This window comes from Eufriesea mexicana, unplaced genomic scaffold (genome assembly GCF_001483705.2).
Source record: "Eufriesea mexicana isolate 0111107269 unplaced genomic scaffold, ASM148370v2 scaffold1146, whole genome shotgun sequence".
In the NCBI taxonomy this organism is placed as follows: Eukaryota; Metazoa; Arthropoda; class Insecta; order Hymenoptera; family Apidae; genus Eufriesea; species Eufriesea mexicana.
The window spans coordinates 963,818-981,329 of record NW_016909275.1 but is presented as its reverse complement, the minus strand read 5'-3'; the positions used below and the strand labels follow the sequence as shown (position 1 = coordinate 981,329).

Genomic DNA, 17,512 nt, shown 5'->3' with positions numbered 1-17,512 from the left:
TAAATATATATATATATATATATATATACATACATACATACATACATACATACATAAATACATACATACATATATACATATATATATATATATATATAGCATTAAAGTACTTTATATTTTGTCACATTTATACTGTTTAGATATTATTAATCACATTGTGATTTAGTTTTTATAAATTATGATTTGTTACCTATAAAACAATTTTTACATCTTTTTTTATGCTTCTTTGCTTTGTTGACTAAATAAAAAGTACCTTAACAATATATAGTTGGTTAATATCACAGACAAAAAAGATTGATTAACTTACACTAGGATCGCAGTCCGCACAATGCCACGAATAGCCTCTTCTTTTGGGTGACTTTTTAACTGGTGGATCAAGACAGGTAAAGTGATAGCATTTTTTACATTCATCACACCTACAATATAAAAAATGACGAAATCATGAATTTAGATTATATGTGAGAAACAAATACTTAATATATTCGTGTAAACTAACATGACGAGATTTTGACTGGTACCAGGCATATCGCAGACATTGCAATGTGTCAAAAGGTCTGTATCTTTTCCCCTTTTTCCATTTCCTGTAGATGTCCTACTATTTGTATTATTAGAAGATACATTTGCTGTTACAGGTGTAGTATTTGAAGCTAAAGATGGAACAGGTGGTAGTGGTAGTTTAGGTAGTGGTGGTGGTGATGTAATTTCAGTACTAGTAGATGTGGCAACAAACATTTGTGGACTTGATTCTGATGCTGCATCCCCCTCTGGTCTTGGAATTGGTTTTATCTAACCAATAAAATAATTATGAAGTATTTACCTAAACACATAAGTACATTGCAATGTTAAATTTTACTCATAAATAATTACATACTTTTATTGTGATTCTTCTATGAATTTCTGGTTGACTTTGCCCTTCAGGATTCTCCACATCTAGACTTTTTCTTTTATGTTTGCGTTTTCTTTGTTTTATGCCCGTAATTGGATCAGGGGTATATCTTTTGTGTTTCTCTCTGATGGAATTTAAAAAAATGTATAGTTTATATTTACATGAAAATATATTTTACACACCTTCTTCTTTTTTTAGCGCTTCTTTGTGAAACAGATTCCGTACCATCTGCCGAAGCTACCATATATTCAGGTGAGCCTTCCCTCGTTATTGTCATATTATTAATAGATTGCTGATTATATATTGATTCACTTGATTGAATGGGAGTTGAAGATGGAGGTTGTGGTCCAACTGGTTTTATTGTCACCTACACACAAAATGTTTAGAAAATTGAAAAAATGAGAATATAAAATCAAGAGTACAAATAATTGTTTCTAAATTATATTTACTTTTGGTGTTGTAGGTGTATCCGGTGTGGTAGTATTCGTTATACTATTAAGATTAGCGGAAGAATTTTTTGATGTACTAGGTGTTGTTGGTATTGTAGGTACTTGTATTTCTTGTGGTGGTGTTGGTGTTGATGTTAAGTTCGAGTCGTCTTTACAGTGCCTTAATTTACGTGGAGCCGAAGTATCAACACGTTCAACTTCAGACCCAGAAGATTCTTTGTCACATTCAGAACATTGCCTATATTGGAAAATATTTTATATATTAAATTTTAAATTTGCTAAAAAGGTAATTAATAAATGAACTACATTATTATTTATGGTAGCATAATATATTATACATACCATCCCATAAGTTTTGTTTTTTTTGGCATACGTGATAGAGGTGGACTAAGACAAGATAAATGGTAATGAAGGTGGCATGTGTCACATTTTGCAAGTAAATGTTGATTTGTAGATCTTCTACATATTCCACATTGATGCCTTAATGTTAATTCACTTTTGTGGTTTTGGTCTTGTGCTTGACTACTTAACACTCTACCTTCACGTATTCCTTCTGTTCCTTTACCAACTGGCAATGGGAAACCAACACCCATTTTCAAAGCTGCTGCAGTAGGTACACCTAAACCTGTACCTATTTAAAAAGCATGATACATATATCCTTTTTTGTGCAGTTAAAATTTAACTTACCTAAAGTTGGTGTTATTCTTGGTTTTGCCAGATCAGTTATTTGTGGTAGAGGTTTCATGTAACCACTACTCTGAAGCACTTGGTGATACATTTCTATTTTTTCTTTTAATGTTACATTTACTCGAATCTGTTCTTCATTATCTTTCATTACTTCATCATATCTTCTATCTAATCTTTGTTGCTCATTGAGTAATTGAGAATTAATATCAAGAAGTTCCTGCAATCGTCTTTTCATAGATGTAACTCGCAAATTGCGATCCAAATAATAACCAATAAATTCTACACTAAAAGCAGGTGGAATATGCCATTTTTTCCTAACATCAACTAAAGCTACAAGTTGTGCTTCTTGAGCTTCTAATGCAGCAGTATCAACACCCATGAGTTCAGCTTTCCTTGCTAACTGTCGGCAAGCCGAAGCTGAGGTAGTTAATAACCGAGGCATTTTCTGTGTTGGTACTATAAATAACAAATATTTTATATGATATTTTAAATTTAATTAACGTATGTAGTCAAATAACATACCCCATGGTGGTGGTCTAGCTGCCTTATGAGCTAAATATTTATGCCTATGTTTTGCTAATTTTCTTTGTATTCTACGCTGTTCTTCAGTATCTAAATGATTAGGTTGTTTTAATAATTGCTGTCGGTACTGAGCTCGTAATTGTAAAGCTAACCAATTGCGTCTACGTCTACGAACAAGTGTTTTATCGGAATGAAGTTTACAGTGTGCATAGAATGGATCAGCTTGATCAACTTCTTCACTATGAGCTTCGGATAATAGACCTTCCCTTTGTGCACTAAGAAAACATAGCAATATATTTTTTTAGATTGTTTTAAATTGCGTTTTGTTTATATTTGTATTAAATAATTTAGTCATGTTTGCATGTTATTCTCACCAAGTGACATGAAAATATGTATGACACATTCCTGCATCACATTCTATGCATACACCGGTACGAGCAAAGCGTGCATCTTCACATAAAGAACACTGTTTTGCTCCCCATTTGCTGTATGCCATTTCAAAAAGTGTTACACTGGATAAACGATCAACCTAAAGTAAACTTATATGATTAAAAATATTCTTATCACATATCTAAAGAGAAACTCTACATACTTCTCCAAAAGCAACACCAGGTACATAAAGTGCACATACTAAATGTACCCATTTTCCCACATCAGTCTCTTTAAAAATTCCACCTTTATTAGGACAAAGTTCACAAGAGGGATCCTCAATACCTGCACTGCAAGCTTCACAAAACCACGGTGCTGATTGACATAAGGAATCGGTACTTGAGAAGCTTTCTACATCAGATACACCATAACATCCTTAAATAAGATTAAATTAAAAGTTATTTATATTTGTCACTTACCACTATATATTTGTGACTAAAGAAATTCTGAATTATAAATTTAATACAAGTAAAAATGATTTACCTTCATGCACACTAACACCACATCCATCACATTCAACAATTTCATTAATATCATCGCTTCTATCTCCTAAGCAACCACAACAAATTAACATTTTATTTAGTTTATCTTCAAGTGAACCACCTTTTAATGCTTGTTGTCTAGCTTGTTCAATTACATCTCCTACAGTTAAATTAGGATTTTCTTTCTTATTCAATAATGGGTCTTCTAAAGAATCATCTGATTGCTCTGATACATCTTCCTCTTTTATAAATATAAGCAAATTTATGTAAGTCTTCTTTAAAACATATGTTAATAATATTATGTTTAATAGTCATATAATGTATCTTACCTTTCTCAATATCATTAGAATCCACTGAATCGTCATCAGATTCTTCACAATGATCTTCAATTCTAAAATCACTGTCATCAGAACTTTCATTTTCTAAATCAAAATCAAGCAAAGATTGTGCTGATCCTACAGGCTTAACCCTCCTTTTTTTTGGATCCCTTTCAACTAAAAAGGATAATTTTATATAATTTCCTATTACTTATGTATTAAATATTTCATCAAAAAGAATAAGTATGATAATAAAAACTGTTCTATTAACAACATACTTAATCCAAGGGATATGCACTCCCAAAAAGGTACAAAAAAATTAATTTTAGGTTATGTATGTAGTTAATTCACGATAAATACGTACAAATGCTAGTCATATTACTTTCAAAGCAATATTTTTGCTTAATTTCAATGGTAATATTTCATACTTTTTTCCACAGAAACTTATTTTTTCTTTTAAAGGTTCTGACACATCCATATACCGCTATACAGTTTTTAAATATCTCCCACTATGCATCGAACTCATCAAGTCGTCACTGTAAAATACTGACGTATGCGTAATATACGACGCCGGTTTTGAGCATTGAATTAGTTTTTTATATATAGTTTTTTATTTTTGTTTATTGTATTTTAAATAAATTATTACCAAAAGACTACTTACTTTTCAAAATAAAAATCTTTTTTAAATATTCATGTTAAAATTTAAAAAAAAAAAAGATTGTTTTGAGTAAATACATAATATATTTATAATATAAATTTAATAAAATTACTAAATTTATTACGTTAAATGTACACATTAATTAAATGTAAATTGTATATGTATTTAAATTGTATATATATATTTAAAAATATATACATATATAAAATTAAAATGTAAACATGTTTAATACAGTATTGTATTTTTAATTGATTTTCTTATACTGTAAAATCATATTATGGAAACAATTACAATTAAAATGATTTACAATTTTTAAAGGAAAGTGATACATTTAATTTCAATAATATATTGTGAAAAAATATTTGTCTTTGTTTATTATATTAATCATTGTAACCTACAGTTAAATATATCAAATATATTTTAACAGATAATTCTCTTAACTTACTCATCGTTTTATATAAAAATCCTACATCATCATCCTGAGACATTCTTGGCACAAGTTTTCTTCACTTTAATAGTATAAAACTTAATAACTTCTTTAAATACATTACTATTAACATGCAAAAATTAAAATTTTATGATATACATAATAATTCTATATTATTATAAGATACACGTTATTTCATACTTAATTTTTTAAGGTCCTTTGATAAATTATTTAAGTATTGCATAAAAGTATGAAAAAACTTCCTTCAGTAATATTATCCTTTCAACGCCGTGTTTCTACTCGAATCAGAAACCAATCGCCATATTGAATCCCGAGATCCTTTAGCGGGAAGTACAATTAATCTACATTTAACTAATTATTTATCTATATTTTATTTATCTATATATATTCATTTATATAAAATTAATTTAAATTTATGATATTTAAATGTGATATTTAAATGTTAATTTTTTAAATAAACTAGCACATTGGAGACAAACTTTCAAAGTTTAAATCTAGTGAATTTTATGATCATCTTTTAATTATATAGAGAAAAACTACAAATAATTGAACTATATACATAAATATAATTGTATTAACAATGAGAACTATTTAAAGCATGTGATAAAGGGAATTTACAATTACAAATAACAAATTTTTTCCTAGTTTACCAAATTAGATAATATTGAAATGTGATTAAAATGTGACATTAATGTTGAAGCTCAAATTAAGATAAACTGAACGGTGTAGTGCATCACTTACTAATAAAGTAATCACGTACTAATACTATAGTATAGTAATGCATCTTGTATTAACCTTTGGATTTTCAATTTTTATTAAATCTAACACAAATATTAAAAATGATAAAACTACAATTAAAGATAAGGTTAAAAAGAAAGAACTGCGTCAACGAAAACGAAAAGAAAAAAGTAAAAGTATAACTGAAATTACACAATCTTCAAAGAATGCTAGAGATGCAGATGAAATATTAGCCGAAATCCACGTTGAATACGAACTTCTTCCAAATTATAATTTTAAATTTGATTGTCGTTGTTGGGAAACGATCACAAAGGTATATTATTCCTTATTTAATTTTTTTAGTTGTAGTGTAATATAATAATAAAATATTATGGAAATATATATTTACATTTTGTAATATCTAAATTTTGCTTTTAATTAAAATCCTTTTTATGTAACAAATATATTCTAAAGTATATAATATTAAAAAATTAGTTTTTTTAATAATTTTCATTAATTTAAAAGAATTATTATAATAAATCAATAATAATATAATTAATAAATATAAAAAATTGCGAACATATTTAAAATATACCATTATATATCAAATTAATTAAATTAAAAAATAAAAGGAAATTGCGTAAAGAACATTTTTTTTGTATAGTGATCAGTAAAACATATATATAATATTTTTATCATTGTAGATCTATACTAAAAATAATGATGTATGTTTGAGACCAATATCATGTCCAATAAAAAAGGATACATATTGGATTATATTTTCTATTCATCATTTAGTTCACTTAAATGAAATACAATTGAAAAATTTTTTTAACAATATAATTGTTTTTCATATATTTTACGGAAGTCAAAAATTTTCTGAAAGGTTAGTTAAATTAATTTATACAAATTTTAATCTAGTTTAATTTAAATGTAGGAGACTGATATCCGACCATTTAAATATTGTGGAGATTTTTTAAATATATCACAAAAATTATATAATATATTTGATATTTCTCATAATTTCGTATTATTTAAATAGGAAAAACTTGCATTGTTTATTATAAAATTATATATATAATATGCTTAATTGTATATTTTATTTTTTTATTTTAATATACATATACAATTTTTTTATATTTTTCCGTAGAGCAAAAAGAGATAAAATAAAAGGATGTAACATAAATGATAAATCCATTAATATTGAGCAAGCAGATTCTTTTGATATACATCCTCTTGACTTAAATCATTCTAATTCTGTTGTTAAATTTTCAACACCACCATTTTCACAACCTACAGTAATTTTAGATAAAATTTATGGTGATTTTACTATCATAACATATGTGGATATAATACCAGGTACCAAGAAATTATAATTTTTGTTCAAATTTATCTAAATAAGAAAAGAATAATTTACATAATACTATAAAAATAAGAATTAAAAATCTATAACAGAACGAAAAGTTTTTGATTTTTTACTAACATTACTTTCTATTTTCTTTTTCCTTTTTGCAAAAATTTCATTAGATACTGCACATAAATATCTATTTCGGAAAATGTTGGAAAAAGAGCGTTTCCCACCAGAATTTTTAAACTTTGGATCGTTTACCACACTTATTGAAAATGAAGAAAAACTATCATCGAAACAGATTAAAAAATCTAATCAAATAAACAAAATTAAGAGAACTAAGAAAGGAAAACCGAAACAGGGAATAGAAACATATGAAATACGCTTACCTGCCGAAGTCATGTTTTCTGGTAAATAAAATTTTACTTTATTTACAATTCATTACATGTATAATGCTATAATAAACCAAAACCTGTAGGGAATAACCAAAAATGAAAAAACCAAACATGAGGTCGATAATTCTGTTGTCATTTAATATATTTTACGGTTAGGAACTATCTTATATTATGAACAGTTTGCTTGAGTATAGAGAGGCACAGAATTGTCTTGTGTTTTAGTTTGGTTTATACGGTATATTGTATAAATATATTATATACTTGATTTATATAATTATGAAATACATGTCGTGTAGAAATAGAATTATGAAGGAAAAAAAGTATCTTCTCGGGGAATCGAATCCCACTCTCTCGCGTAACAGGCAGGTATACTAACCACTTTTTTTTTCTAGTCATATGTTTAATGTACTAGAGAACAGATAAAGAAATATACATAAAGCTAGAAAAAAGTCAGAACGTACAAAAGAGTTACAAAATGATAACTTAAACTGTGAGATCAATGGCTTAACGTGGAGCACTCGCGATCTTAGCCTACTGCGCTTATCGCTTAGAATAATATACACTTAAGAACTGTTTATATTAGGACGCGTAATTGATTATATATAGAAAGACACGAAAACTACACATCTTTTATCGTTAAATGGGTAGGAAGAAGGGGATAGACTAGATAAATAAGTAATTAAATAAATAAATAAGTAAATGGAAGAAAGAGGAGGAAGATATATACTCTCATCCTCAGAATATATATATATTTTTATATATTCATAAATTATTCTGTACAATACTTATGAATAAGAGTAATCTAAAAATTACAAAAATTTATTCTCTCCCCGTCGGGGAATCGAACCCCGGTCTCCCGCGTGACAGGCGGGGATACTAACCACTATACTAACGAGGATTTTCTGCTGAGTCTCATTTATTTGTTAGTACATGAATGGTTATATTTATTTCTTACAATTATATACAAGTTGCATGAATGTAAATGAAGCCACCAATATAGGATACTAACCACTATACTAACAAGGATTGGGTGCTGGGTTTTATTTATTTACTGGTACATGATTGTTCACGTTGTTTTTTAACAATTATATATAATCTAACGCGTATCGGACCACCAATATCTTTTTAAGTTTTTACGTTGCGAGTCTAGTTTTGATAATTTCGTATTATTTTTTGACACATTGTCATGCTTGCCGTCTGCGTTATACAAAATTGTCGTGTTGTCTGCTTTCCTAGTCACATGATAGATCAAAGGTACGTTTTCCTTATTCTGAATGTACGCTTGATCAACAAAATGTACAAAAACTTCTGGTGGCGTGTATCCTGCATGTTGGGTTTTCTCAAAATACCGTAGATTTGAATATATGAAACTGTTTATAAAATTAATACTTTTCATGTTTTTGATGTTTGTCCAATGATTGCGAATCAATTTGAGCATGAATATGCTGTCATATATACTAACATATATACAGTCATCATTAGCAGTATTACTTTATTCATCACAGTTTCTTGATTCATTATCAGTTCCTACATGGGACAACTTATCCGCATAAATTTCCACACAGATTTTCTCTTCTTCCACAGAAAATTCTTTCGCACTTGCCTTTTTCACTATTCTCTCAAAACTCTGCCTATACTCCACTGCCTCACACATCCAAAATTGCTGGCACTATCTCAATTGTTCGTTTTTCACGTATTAGTTTAAACATTTTCCCATTTCGTTCAAGTACTCACTTTTTACGTCTGAGAAACATTCACTCTCCCGTCAAACACTCTTCACATGCTACTTCACTCGACCCGTCTTAAGCCTTTAGGACCGAAAAACGTAAATCTGTACACGTGTCATAGGAGATTAAATCAGTCAGAGTTTCCTGCCGAAACTAAACATTTATTCAGGTTTTTGGTCCGTAAGCGAATGCCCCAAAACGCATCCCCCGCAGTCTTATAGGGGCGTATCCCCTCTTCGGGGCCTCGTCTTTAAGTGCAGGAAGCCTCTTCGGTCGAACTCCGATCCTAACGCCTGAGCCTAGCGTTTAAACTTGCCCATCTGTCCATTGACCTTGCACTTCGGTGATATCTTCCTAGAAACCCAACAAAGAGCTTTCTTTTTCTGTTTTGATCAGTATTTACCGTTCGTCGATCTTCTGCTTCATTTTATGGAGTTTTGGGCATCCCTTGTAGAAGGCAGGGTGGCCAAAGCGTTTGCAATAGACACAAAATGGTTTATCGACTTTGCGTCTATCCCAAACATTCTTTTGGATTGTATTGGAGATTACATTTCACGCATCTGTATTCTAAATTACAGTGCTAGCCTGAAATAAGGCTGCTTCATCTATTCTTTCCTCTGTCTTTAGTGCACACTTATCGCTTCCCATCTATTCTTCGAATGCCAGGACTTATTTTTCCTTTTTTTTCTCTTCTTTTGGAAGGAAGTATTCGATGTAAAAGAGAAAATAATTACGGAAAAGAAAAAATTCTCTATTGAGAGTTTTGCCGTTTATATATTCTTTTTTTTTGTCACTGGTGGAAAGCACTCCGTTGCACTATTACACTGGGTACATCTGGTGTTTGTCCTTTGCTTCATTTAGTTGTTGGGACACTTCTTACCTCTACGAAGCTTCGAACAAGACTGCCGGATACTAACCACTATACTAACGAGGATTTGAGGACTTACCATTTTTATTATCTTTTTATAGTAATATGAATTAATTTTGCTTTTCAATTTTTTATAATTAATTCGATATAGTTATATTATTAATTAATATTAAATAATACCTATTCCCTTATTAATTTATGTAATTTATGTAGATTTATATAGTTTTATCATCAGCTTTTCTTATAATATTATATATGTGGGGATGTTTCCTTTGTGATATATCGTTGGAAAACTTATAAATAGGAGAATATAATAGGACAGGTGACGTAGGAATCGCAATTGTTTTGTTTCAAAAATATAAGTAAAATAGTTAACGTACAGTTAGACAATATATGTATTTTGTACGTATATATGAAGATCTACGTTATTCAACCCTTATTGCTGTCATGCGATCGGCTATTCGACGACGTTTATTTACATCTATATTACTGCACAAAGATTGATTGTATTAATCATCTGTAAGCTAAAACCGGTCTCTCCATTGACAAATAATTTTATATATACATTTCTGAAATGAGACACTTGTGACTCTTACGATCTTCGTTATTATACTAACTATTATATTAAGAAATGTTGGTACTCGATACTTAATTTTTCACAATTGTAAAATGATTCATAATCTAATTCAAATAATCTATAACTTTATTTTAAATTTAAATTTATATAATTGTACTTTAGAATATAAAATAATTACATTTTTTTTTTTTTTAGATATGGGTACAATTACTAGTTACAATAGAACACCGCAATTATCAAATATTTCATCTATTTTAATTTATGCACAATGTCAAAATATTTTATCAGACAAAAAATTACGGATGAATTTAAATCCTATATCCATCAAGTTAGAGCAACTATCTAATTTTCCAGTTGATATAATAATTGAAAAAGGTTTCAAGTATATATACATGAAGATTTTCTTCGTAAATCGCATAACTGTTACACCATACTATGTTCCTAATAGAATTATGTATTTCGAATTTGTTAAGTGTTTTCTCTCTGAAGAATTTCAATTGCCAGAGTTAATTAATTTTCTTGCAACGGACCTTCTTACCGTTGAGGTAATTTAAATGTTGCATAAACAATAAATTAAATAATTTGAAAATATGTGCATTTTTATAATTAGGTAATTGGTGTACGAAATATCAATGTTATTGAGTTCTCAACTTCCACTTCTGGTCAACCTGATTTTGACAAATCAAAATCATCAAAAATACATGGAAAGGAAGAAGTTTTATTAGGAGTTGCTGAATTTGATATTTCTGATCTCTTGAAAGGATTTTGGGAAGTACAGCTGACAAGTAGCTTAATTCATCCTCGCAATATGTCCCACGATATTAGTTACATAAATGACGAGAGCGTAAAAGTTTCGTGGAAAAATTCACCTCTCAATGCAGATATTCTTATGTTATATGGTACATCAGTGAAAATTAAAGTTCGCCCGGCGAATGATCTGCGAATGTTTCAAAGGACAATTCTTCGCCATGAAAATATATTGAATCGAATTTTTTTCAATTTAAGCGATTTAAAATTGGCTAATGATATCTTGAGAGATGTATCCTCCCATAATTCCAATTTATTGAGCACTTCTCAATCTTCTAACGAAAGCGGTGATTTAAAAGTAATATTTCGAAATGTCTAATGACGTAAATAATAATGTATCGAGCAACAAATATTGAGCTCATGTTGACCAGAATAACAATTCTTATGTATTTATTTTATTTTACTTGCATTTTATATCAAACCTAAAACTAGGTAAATGATATTTATCTCAGTATCAAAACAAAACAAATTTATAAAATATATGATATTATTTATTTGAAGTGAACTATAAAACATATAAGCAAAACTCACTGAAACTCTGTATTTAGATAATAATTGCACATATTTTAATTTCAAATTATTTTTCATATATTCTGTTGTTATTGATAACATTCAATATTTATATTCGAAATTATTTTCAAATGTTGTTTATGATGCAGGCACAGAGTATATTGAAACATGTTTTAACGGGATTCGTTATTGAAGATTATGAAAAAATCTACATTTTCCTAGAAGGTTTATCGAATGGATATTTATTAAAAATTTGGGAAAAAGTGAAAAAACTTCCTATTGCACACAAGTGTATTTATTACAACAGCAGTTATGTATTTTTTACACGACTTTATGAAGACTTTATAGCTTTAGGTGGAATTGTCCATATTAAGTTGAGGTAAACAAAAAATAATCAAAATAGATTAGTATATAAAATTATTTACGACAGTTTATCCTTTTCTTATAAAAATTAAATGCTACTTAAAGTCTTATATCACTTTATATTATTTTTTCGTTTAGTTTTTAGACAGATTCGGTACATATTAAATGTTTATTTTTGTTTAAAGCGGATGCTTGGAAACACAACTTCGTAAATGTAGTTTATATATTGATAAAACAAAAGTAACACATCAGTCGAATGTTATAAGAAAACTAGGATTGATGAATTTAACATTAACGATGAAGTCTTTATGTCAAACTCGTTTATTTCCAAAATTGAATGATGTACAAGGTTTTATTGATGATATTCGCAAAATATAGTTTAAAAATATGGAATAGATTATTAATTATATAAATTATACAAAAAGAAATCAAAATTTTCTTATAAATTATATTCTTGCCGTAACAAGAGGATGACACAAATATCTGAGAAGAAAAAAATTTAAATAGATGTGATATTATAGACTGATCGAAGAGTATAAAATATTACTTGAAAGTAATTTTGATTATAGTTTATACGTGATTTATTTACGTATATATGTAAATAAAAACATTTAATAACACACTACTAGTTATAAATTATCAATAGTAGTTAACATAATAAATTGTAAAAATTTGTCAAATTAGATTTCAAACATAATAATTACATATATCAATATTATGTGATTCCAATATGAATTGCATCAGATATTCCCTATTGATTGTGTTTGAAATGTATAACACTTGGAGGTCAGATTCTACAGGTGTTGTATTAAATTGATTGTATTGAGTTAACTTTTATTTATATTATTTAAATTATTTATTTCATTTAGTAAATCTAAACTTAATAGTATACAAGACGTGCAAATCAACCCTTAAGGTATCCTAACGCACGTGTTTTCTTTCAATATATAACCTATTTGGTTTACGGATTTTAAAATAAAATTTCGTAAATAACAGAGAAAGTTATTGATATACTTCAATCTTCAGGTATGATAAACAATTAACATTATATTATATTGAAATTTATCGTATGCTTTTATAAGTAATATAATTAATAAGTATTTTCTTTTTTAGATGATACATATCCAAAAAAGGAATTCAGAAAATTAATGTATAAAGTTAATAAAACGTTTAGATTCAATAGTGTACATTGATTTGTTGTTTTGCTTACATCAAAAAGGAAAGTCCCAGTATTATTATTTAATTTAAAAAATTTAATTTCAGTAGAGGTATATTAATTTTTATTAATAAAATTAAAAATAACAATTTTATAAATTAAAAAGTACTATTTTGTTAAAATTAATTTATGCCCTTAGCAATTTTATATATATACAGATTATTTATTTACGATATAAGTGTCCAAAATTAAATGTCATCAAAAATGTAAAAGGATTGAAGTATGTTTTATATAAATATTGAATTGTTTAATTCATATGTATGTTGATATAATGACATAAAGATATGTTATATGTATAATATCATAATAAATTTTTTTTAGCAATTTTGTAAAGCTCATATAACAAAATATTTCTGATATAGAAAGAAATGAAGATATATTAATGCATACATATATTGTGTGTATGTGTTTACATATATCTCTCACATATATCTCAATGTATATTTTTTTCATTACTTTATTCCATATACATAGATAAAATGGTTTCGCAAATATTTGATGAACTCCAAAAAGAAATGTCCTTAATTAATACCGATGATGAATCTCAAAATTATAAACAAACTAATAAACAAGTTAGTGGTACTGATAAAGTACAAATGAAAAAACAACTTGGCCTATTAGAAGGAGTTGCAATTATTTTAGGAATTATATGTGGTTCAGGTAAGGATGTTTTTAATTTAGATCATATTACAATATTAACATTTTTGAATTTAGGAAAAATTATTTTTGTCTATTACCTAAATATCTAATCATTTTTTAAAATAAATTTCATTCATCTTTCTCTAATTTTATAAACATAATTATACAATGTAACAATGAATTACTAATATAATTAATAAGAATTAAATAAGATATGTTTCATAAATATATTACATTTTGATCATTGTATGAACTATATAATTATTTATTTTGCTTCAGGTATTTTCATTTCACCAAAGGGTGTAATCACAGAGGTAGGGAGTGTCGGAGTATCTTTAATTGTTTGGATTTTATGTGGTTTACTTTCTATGGTGGGAGCATTATGTTATGCTGAATTGGGTACTTGCATACCTAGAAGTGGTGGAGATTATGCCTATATCTATGAGGCTTTTGGTGATTTACCTGCTTTCTTGTACTTATGGGCTGCTAACTTAATTTTTGTGTAAGTTATTTTTATGAAATTTTGTCACTATTATTTAAGAAGTAATTAAAGCATTGTACAGTAAAACTAATGTTATTCCCCCATTTTTAGACCAACTACAAATGCTATTATGGGATTAACTTTTGCTCAGTATGTTTTACAACCATTTTTCCCTAATTGCTCTATTCCAGATAATGGTGTACGTCTCTTAGCAGCAGTTACTATCTGTAAGTTATTTTTCTTGCATATAAGATAAGCTATGTTTATACTTTATGTTATTTCCGTAAATTAAAATTTTATTTTTTTTAGACTATAATTTTTTTTTTAATTTTTAATTTCAACTTTATTTAGTTACTTATAATTCTTTTATTGTTATTTTTGCATATAAAATACTTATATTCAACAATATAATTATTTTGTCATTTTTGTAATTTCAATCTGTTGCTAGGTTTACTTACATTTGCAAATTGCTATGATGTCAAAGAAACATCTAAAATGCAAAATATATTCATGTTTGCAAAAATTGGTGCATTAGTAATTATAATTATTACTGGTTTGGTTTGGGTTATGTTAGGTAAGTATAATTTTAATATATATGTTTTTAAATTTGTAAACGAACTGAAACAGAAAAGAAAAAAATGTGAATTTTTTTTATTGTTATTTTCATTATTGATTCAACTTTAAATTTGCTTTGTTTAGAAAATTTTATATTTTAAAATATTTTTTCATATTAATAATTTATTTTAGGTCATACTGAAAATTTTGAGAATGTTTTTGAAAATACAATTTCGGACCCTGGAAAAATTGCAGTGGCCTTTTATTCTGGTATATTTTCATATTCTGGGTGGAATTACTTAAATTTTATGACAGAGGAATTAAAAGATCCCTATGTGTATGTAATATAAAATAACATACAATTTTGTTTTACTTCCTTGACTTTAAGTAAATATTTTAATTTTATAGAAATTTACCACGAGCTATATATATATCGTTGCCATTAGTTACTCTTATCTATGTATTGGCAAATGTTGCTTATTTATCAGTTTTAACGCCAACTGCGATGATTGCTTCTCATGCAATTGCTGTGGTCAGTACTATTTTTTATACACTGATTTTATTTAAGATATGTTATATAAATATATTCGTATTTTAATAATATATGTTTACCGAAACATTTAAAAAATTTATTGAAATAAATTCTGTGTAGACCTTTGGGGATCAACTTCTTGGTGTCATGGCATGGACAATACCTGTTATGGTAGCTGTATCTGCATTTGGAGGATTAAGTGTTCATATTATGACATCATCTAGAATGTGTTTTGTTGGTGCCAGAAATGGACATTTTCCTTCAATATTAAGTCACATTAATATTTCAAGATTTACACCCACACCTGCCTTAATGTTTCTTGTATGTATATATACTTTTTTCTTTTATACTTTGAAATATATATTTTATTACATGATAATTTCTGGACTTTCTTGATAAAATAAATATTTCTTGTTTTATTTCTAGTGTATATTATCTTTAATAATGCTATGTACAAGTGACATTTTTGTACTAATCACATATTGCAGTATAGTCGAATCATTCTTTATAATGTTATCAGTAGCTGGTGTTCTATGGCTTCGTTATAAACAACCCAATATGAATAGACCAATCAAAGTAAGTAATTCGCCAAATATTACTGTAAGCAGGAAATTTTCTTATTAAAAATATAAATATATTTTACAGATGCCTTTATGGATACCTATTACATTTGTGGCCATATGTGCATTTTTAGTATTTGTTCCATGCTACGAAAGACCATATGAAGTTGGAATAGGCGCCTTAATAACTTTATCTGGAATTCCAGCTTATTTTCTCGGTGTCAAATGGAAAAATAAGCCATTGTGGTTTCAACAATTTAATCGTATGTAATATCAATATATTACTTTTATTATGTTATAGACATTTCAGGCACACATTTTATTATTATTTCCTACATTACTTTCATTTCAATAATTTTATATCTTTTATATTTCCAGTTAAAATTACTTATGTCATACAAAAATTATGCATGTCTGCCACTGAAGAACGAGATTATTGATTTAAATAATATAAATATAAAAACAATTTCAATCGCGTAAAATTTTGGCATTTGGCATATATATATGACAATTTGTATATTTCTAATGCCACATGACTGTGTTCTTAGTAAACAAGAGTTTACAATATATACATATGTAAGATAAACAAAGTTGTTCTCTAGGTTGTAAGATTAACGATTTATAGTTACCAACTATTATTTATTTTGAGAAAATCTTAATTTTTCTAATTACATTATATATAAAGTAATAATTTCTGCTTTTTGGATTACAAAAATTTAGGAAGGAAAAATTTGTCATTAAAAGTATTAATGTATTTCTTACTCCCTATTTACTATGTTAAAAAATAAAATAAAGTATACATCTGACTAAATTATAAAATTTGCATAATTTTATAAAAGGTATTAAATATACTTAATATTTTATAATTGTAAAGCAGAGGTATATGTCCAAATTTTATTCAAATATTTTATATAAACTAATAATAATAAAGAATTTTAGAAAGTTTGATTAAAATTTTGTTGCAATAAAATAATTTTTAAATAAATTATATAAATGCAATTTTTAATCATAGTTTGTAATAGAAATCAGATAAAAAAATAATATGACAATACTATTTATGTAATAATAAAAATATTTATATTTTTTTAATATTTCTCAATTTTCTATTTTTACCATTTATCTATAAAAATACAGAATTATTTTTTCATTATACATTTGAAGGAAACTGAATATTATTTTTAAAATTTTGTAATAAGATATAAATAAGATATATTTTGATTTAATACATATATTTACATAATTAAATTTCACATGTGCAACATCTCGTTAAATTATTGATTTAAATAATATCATATATCTGTCTAGAAAAAATTTACACATATTTTATAAGAAAATCCCC

General features: G+C 27.0%; 3 protein-coding genes and 1 non-coding gene across 6 annotated transcripts in view; 2 read left to right on the top strand and 2 right to left on the bottom strand.

Annotated features, from left to right (window-relative positions):
• Positions 1-374, top strand: part of LOC108547633 (methionyl-tRNA formyltransferase, mitochondrial) — a 3,068-nt gene extending 2,694 nt beyond the window's left edge. Inside the window, exon 7 of the mRNA XM_017900231.1 lies at positions 313-374. Within this exon, the coding sequence (XP_017755720.1) occupies positions 313-341 (29 nt within the window). The 3' untranslated portion in view covers positions 342-374. The remainder of the gene's footprint in view (positions 1-312) is intronic.
• The window catches only part of LOC108547632 (PHD finger protein 14), a 4,538-nt gene extending 362 nt beyond the window's left edge, over positions 1-4,176 (bottom strand). Inside the window, exons 1-13 of one of the 3 annotated variants that reach the window (XM_017900229.1) lie at positions 4,137-4,176; positions 3,785-3,949; positions 3,457-3,696; positions 3,137-3,348; positions 2,919-3,073; positions 2,545-2,819; positions 2,023-2,478; positions 1,678-1,966; positions 1,336-1,573; positions 1,069-1,253; positions 872-1,010; positions 497-786; positions 308-416 (exon numbers count right to left, since the gene is read on the bottom strand). In XM_017900229.1, coding sequence (XP_017755718.1) covers positions 308-416; positions 497-786; positions 872-1,010; positions 1,069-1,253; positions 1,336-1,573; positions 1,678-1,966; positions 2,023-2,478; positions 2,545-2,819; positions 2,919-3,073; positions 3,137-3,348; positions 3,457-3,696; positions 3,785-3,949; positions 4,137-4,149 — 2,766 coding nt within the window. In that variant the 5' untranslated portion in view covers positions 4,150-4,176. Of the gene's footprint in view, positions 1-298; positions 417-496; positions 787-871; positions 1,011-1,068; positions 1,254-1,335; positions 1,574-1,677; positions 1,967-2,022; positions 2,479-2,544; positions 2,820-2,918; positions 3,074-3,136; positions 3,349-3,456; positions 3,697-3,784; positions 3,950-4,136 lie in introns of those variants that run through there. The other 2 variants (XM_017900228.1, XM_017900230.1) reach the window with 2 other exon arrangements.
• Positions 4,177-8,164: 3,988 nt separating this feature from the next.
• On the bottom strand, positions 8,165-8,236 carry TRNAD-GUC (transfer RNA aspartic acid (anticodon GUC)). The gene has a single exon. It is a non-coding gene; the product is annotated as a tRNA-Asp (tRNA).
• Positions 8,237-13,885: 5,649 nt separating this feature from the next.
• gb (solute carrier family 7 member genderblind) lies at positions 13,886-16,613 on the top strand. Its single transcript, XM_017900245.1, has 10 exons — positions 13,886-14,066; positions 14,325-14,547; positions 14,638-14,753; positions 14,975-15,100; positions 15,274-15,418; positions 15,490-15,613; positions 15,734-15,934; positions 16,040-16,189; positions 16,259-16,436; positions 16,552-16,613. Exons 1-10 carry the CDS (start codon positions 13,886-13,888, stop codon positions 16,611-16,613), a joined length of 1,506 nt encoding a protein of 501 aa, XP_017755734.1.
• Positions 16,614-17,512: the final 899 nt, after the last annotated feature.

Excerpts from the sequence above, each read along its gene's own strand:
- gb (XM_017900245.1), top strand. The coding sequence starts at position 13,886 with ATGGTTTCGCAAATATTTGATGAACTCCAAAAAGAAATGTCCTTAATT. Across the intron at positions 15,935-16,039 it reads CACCTGCCTTAATGTTTCTT|TGTATATTATCTTTAATAAT; the intron begins GTATGTATATAT and ends TTTTATTTCTAG. Across the intron at positions 16,190-16,258 it reads ATATGAATAGACCAATCAAA|ATGCCTTTATGGATACCTAT; the intron begins GTAAGTAATTCG and ends TATATTTTACAG.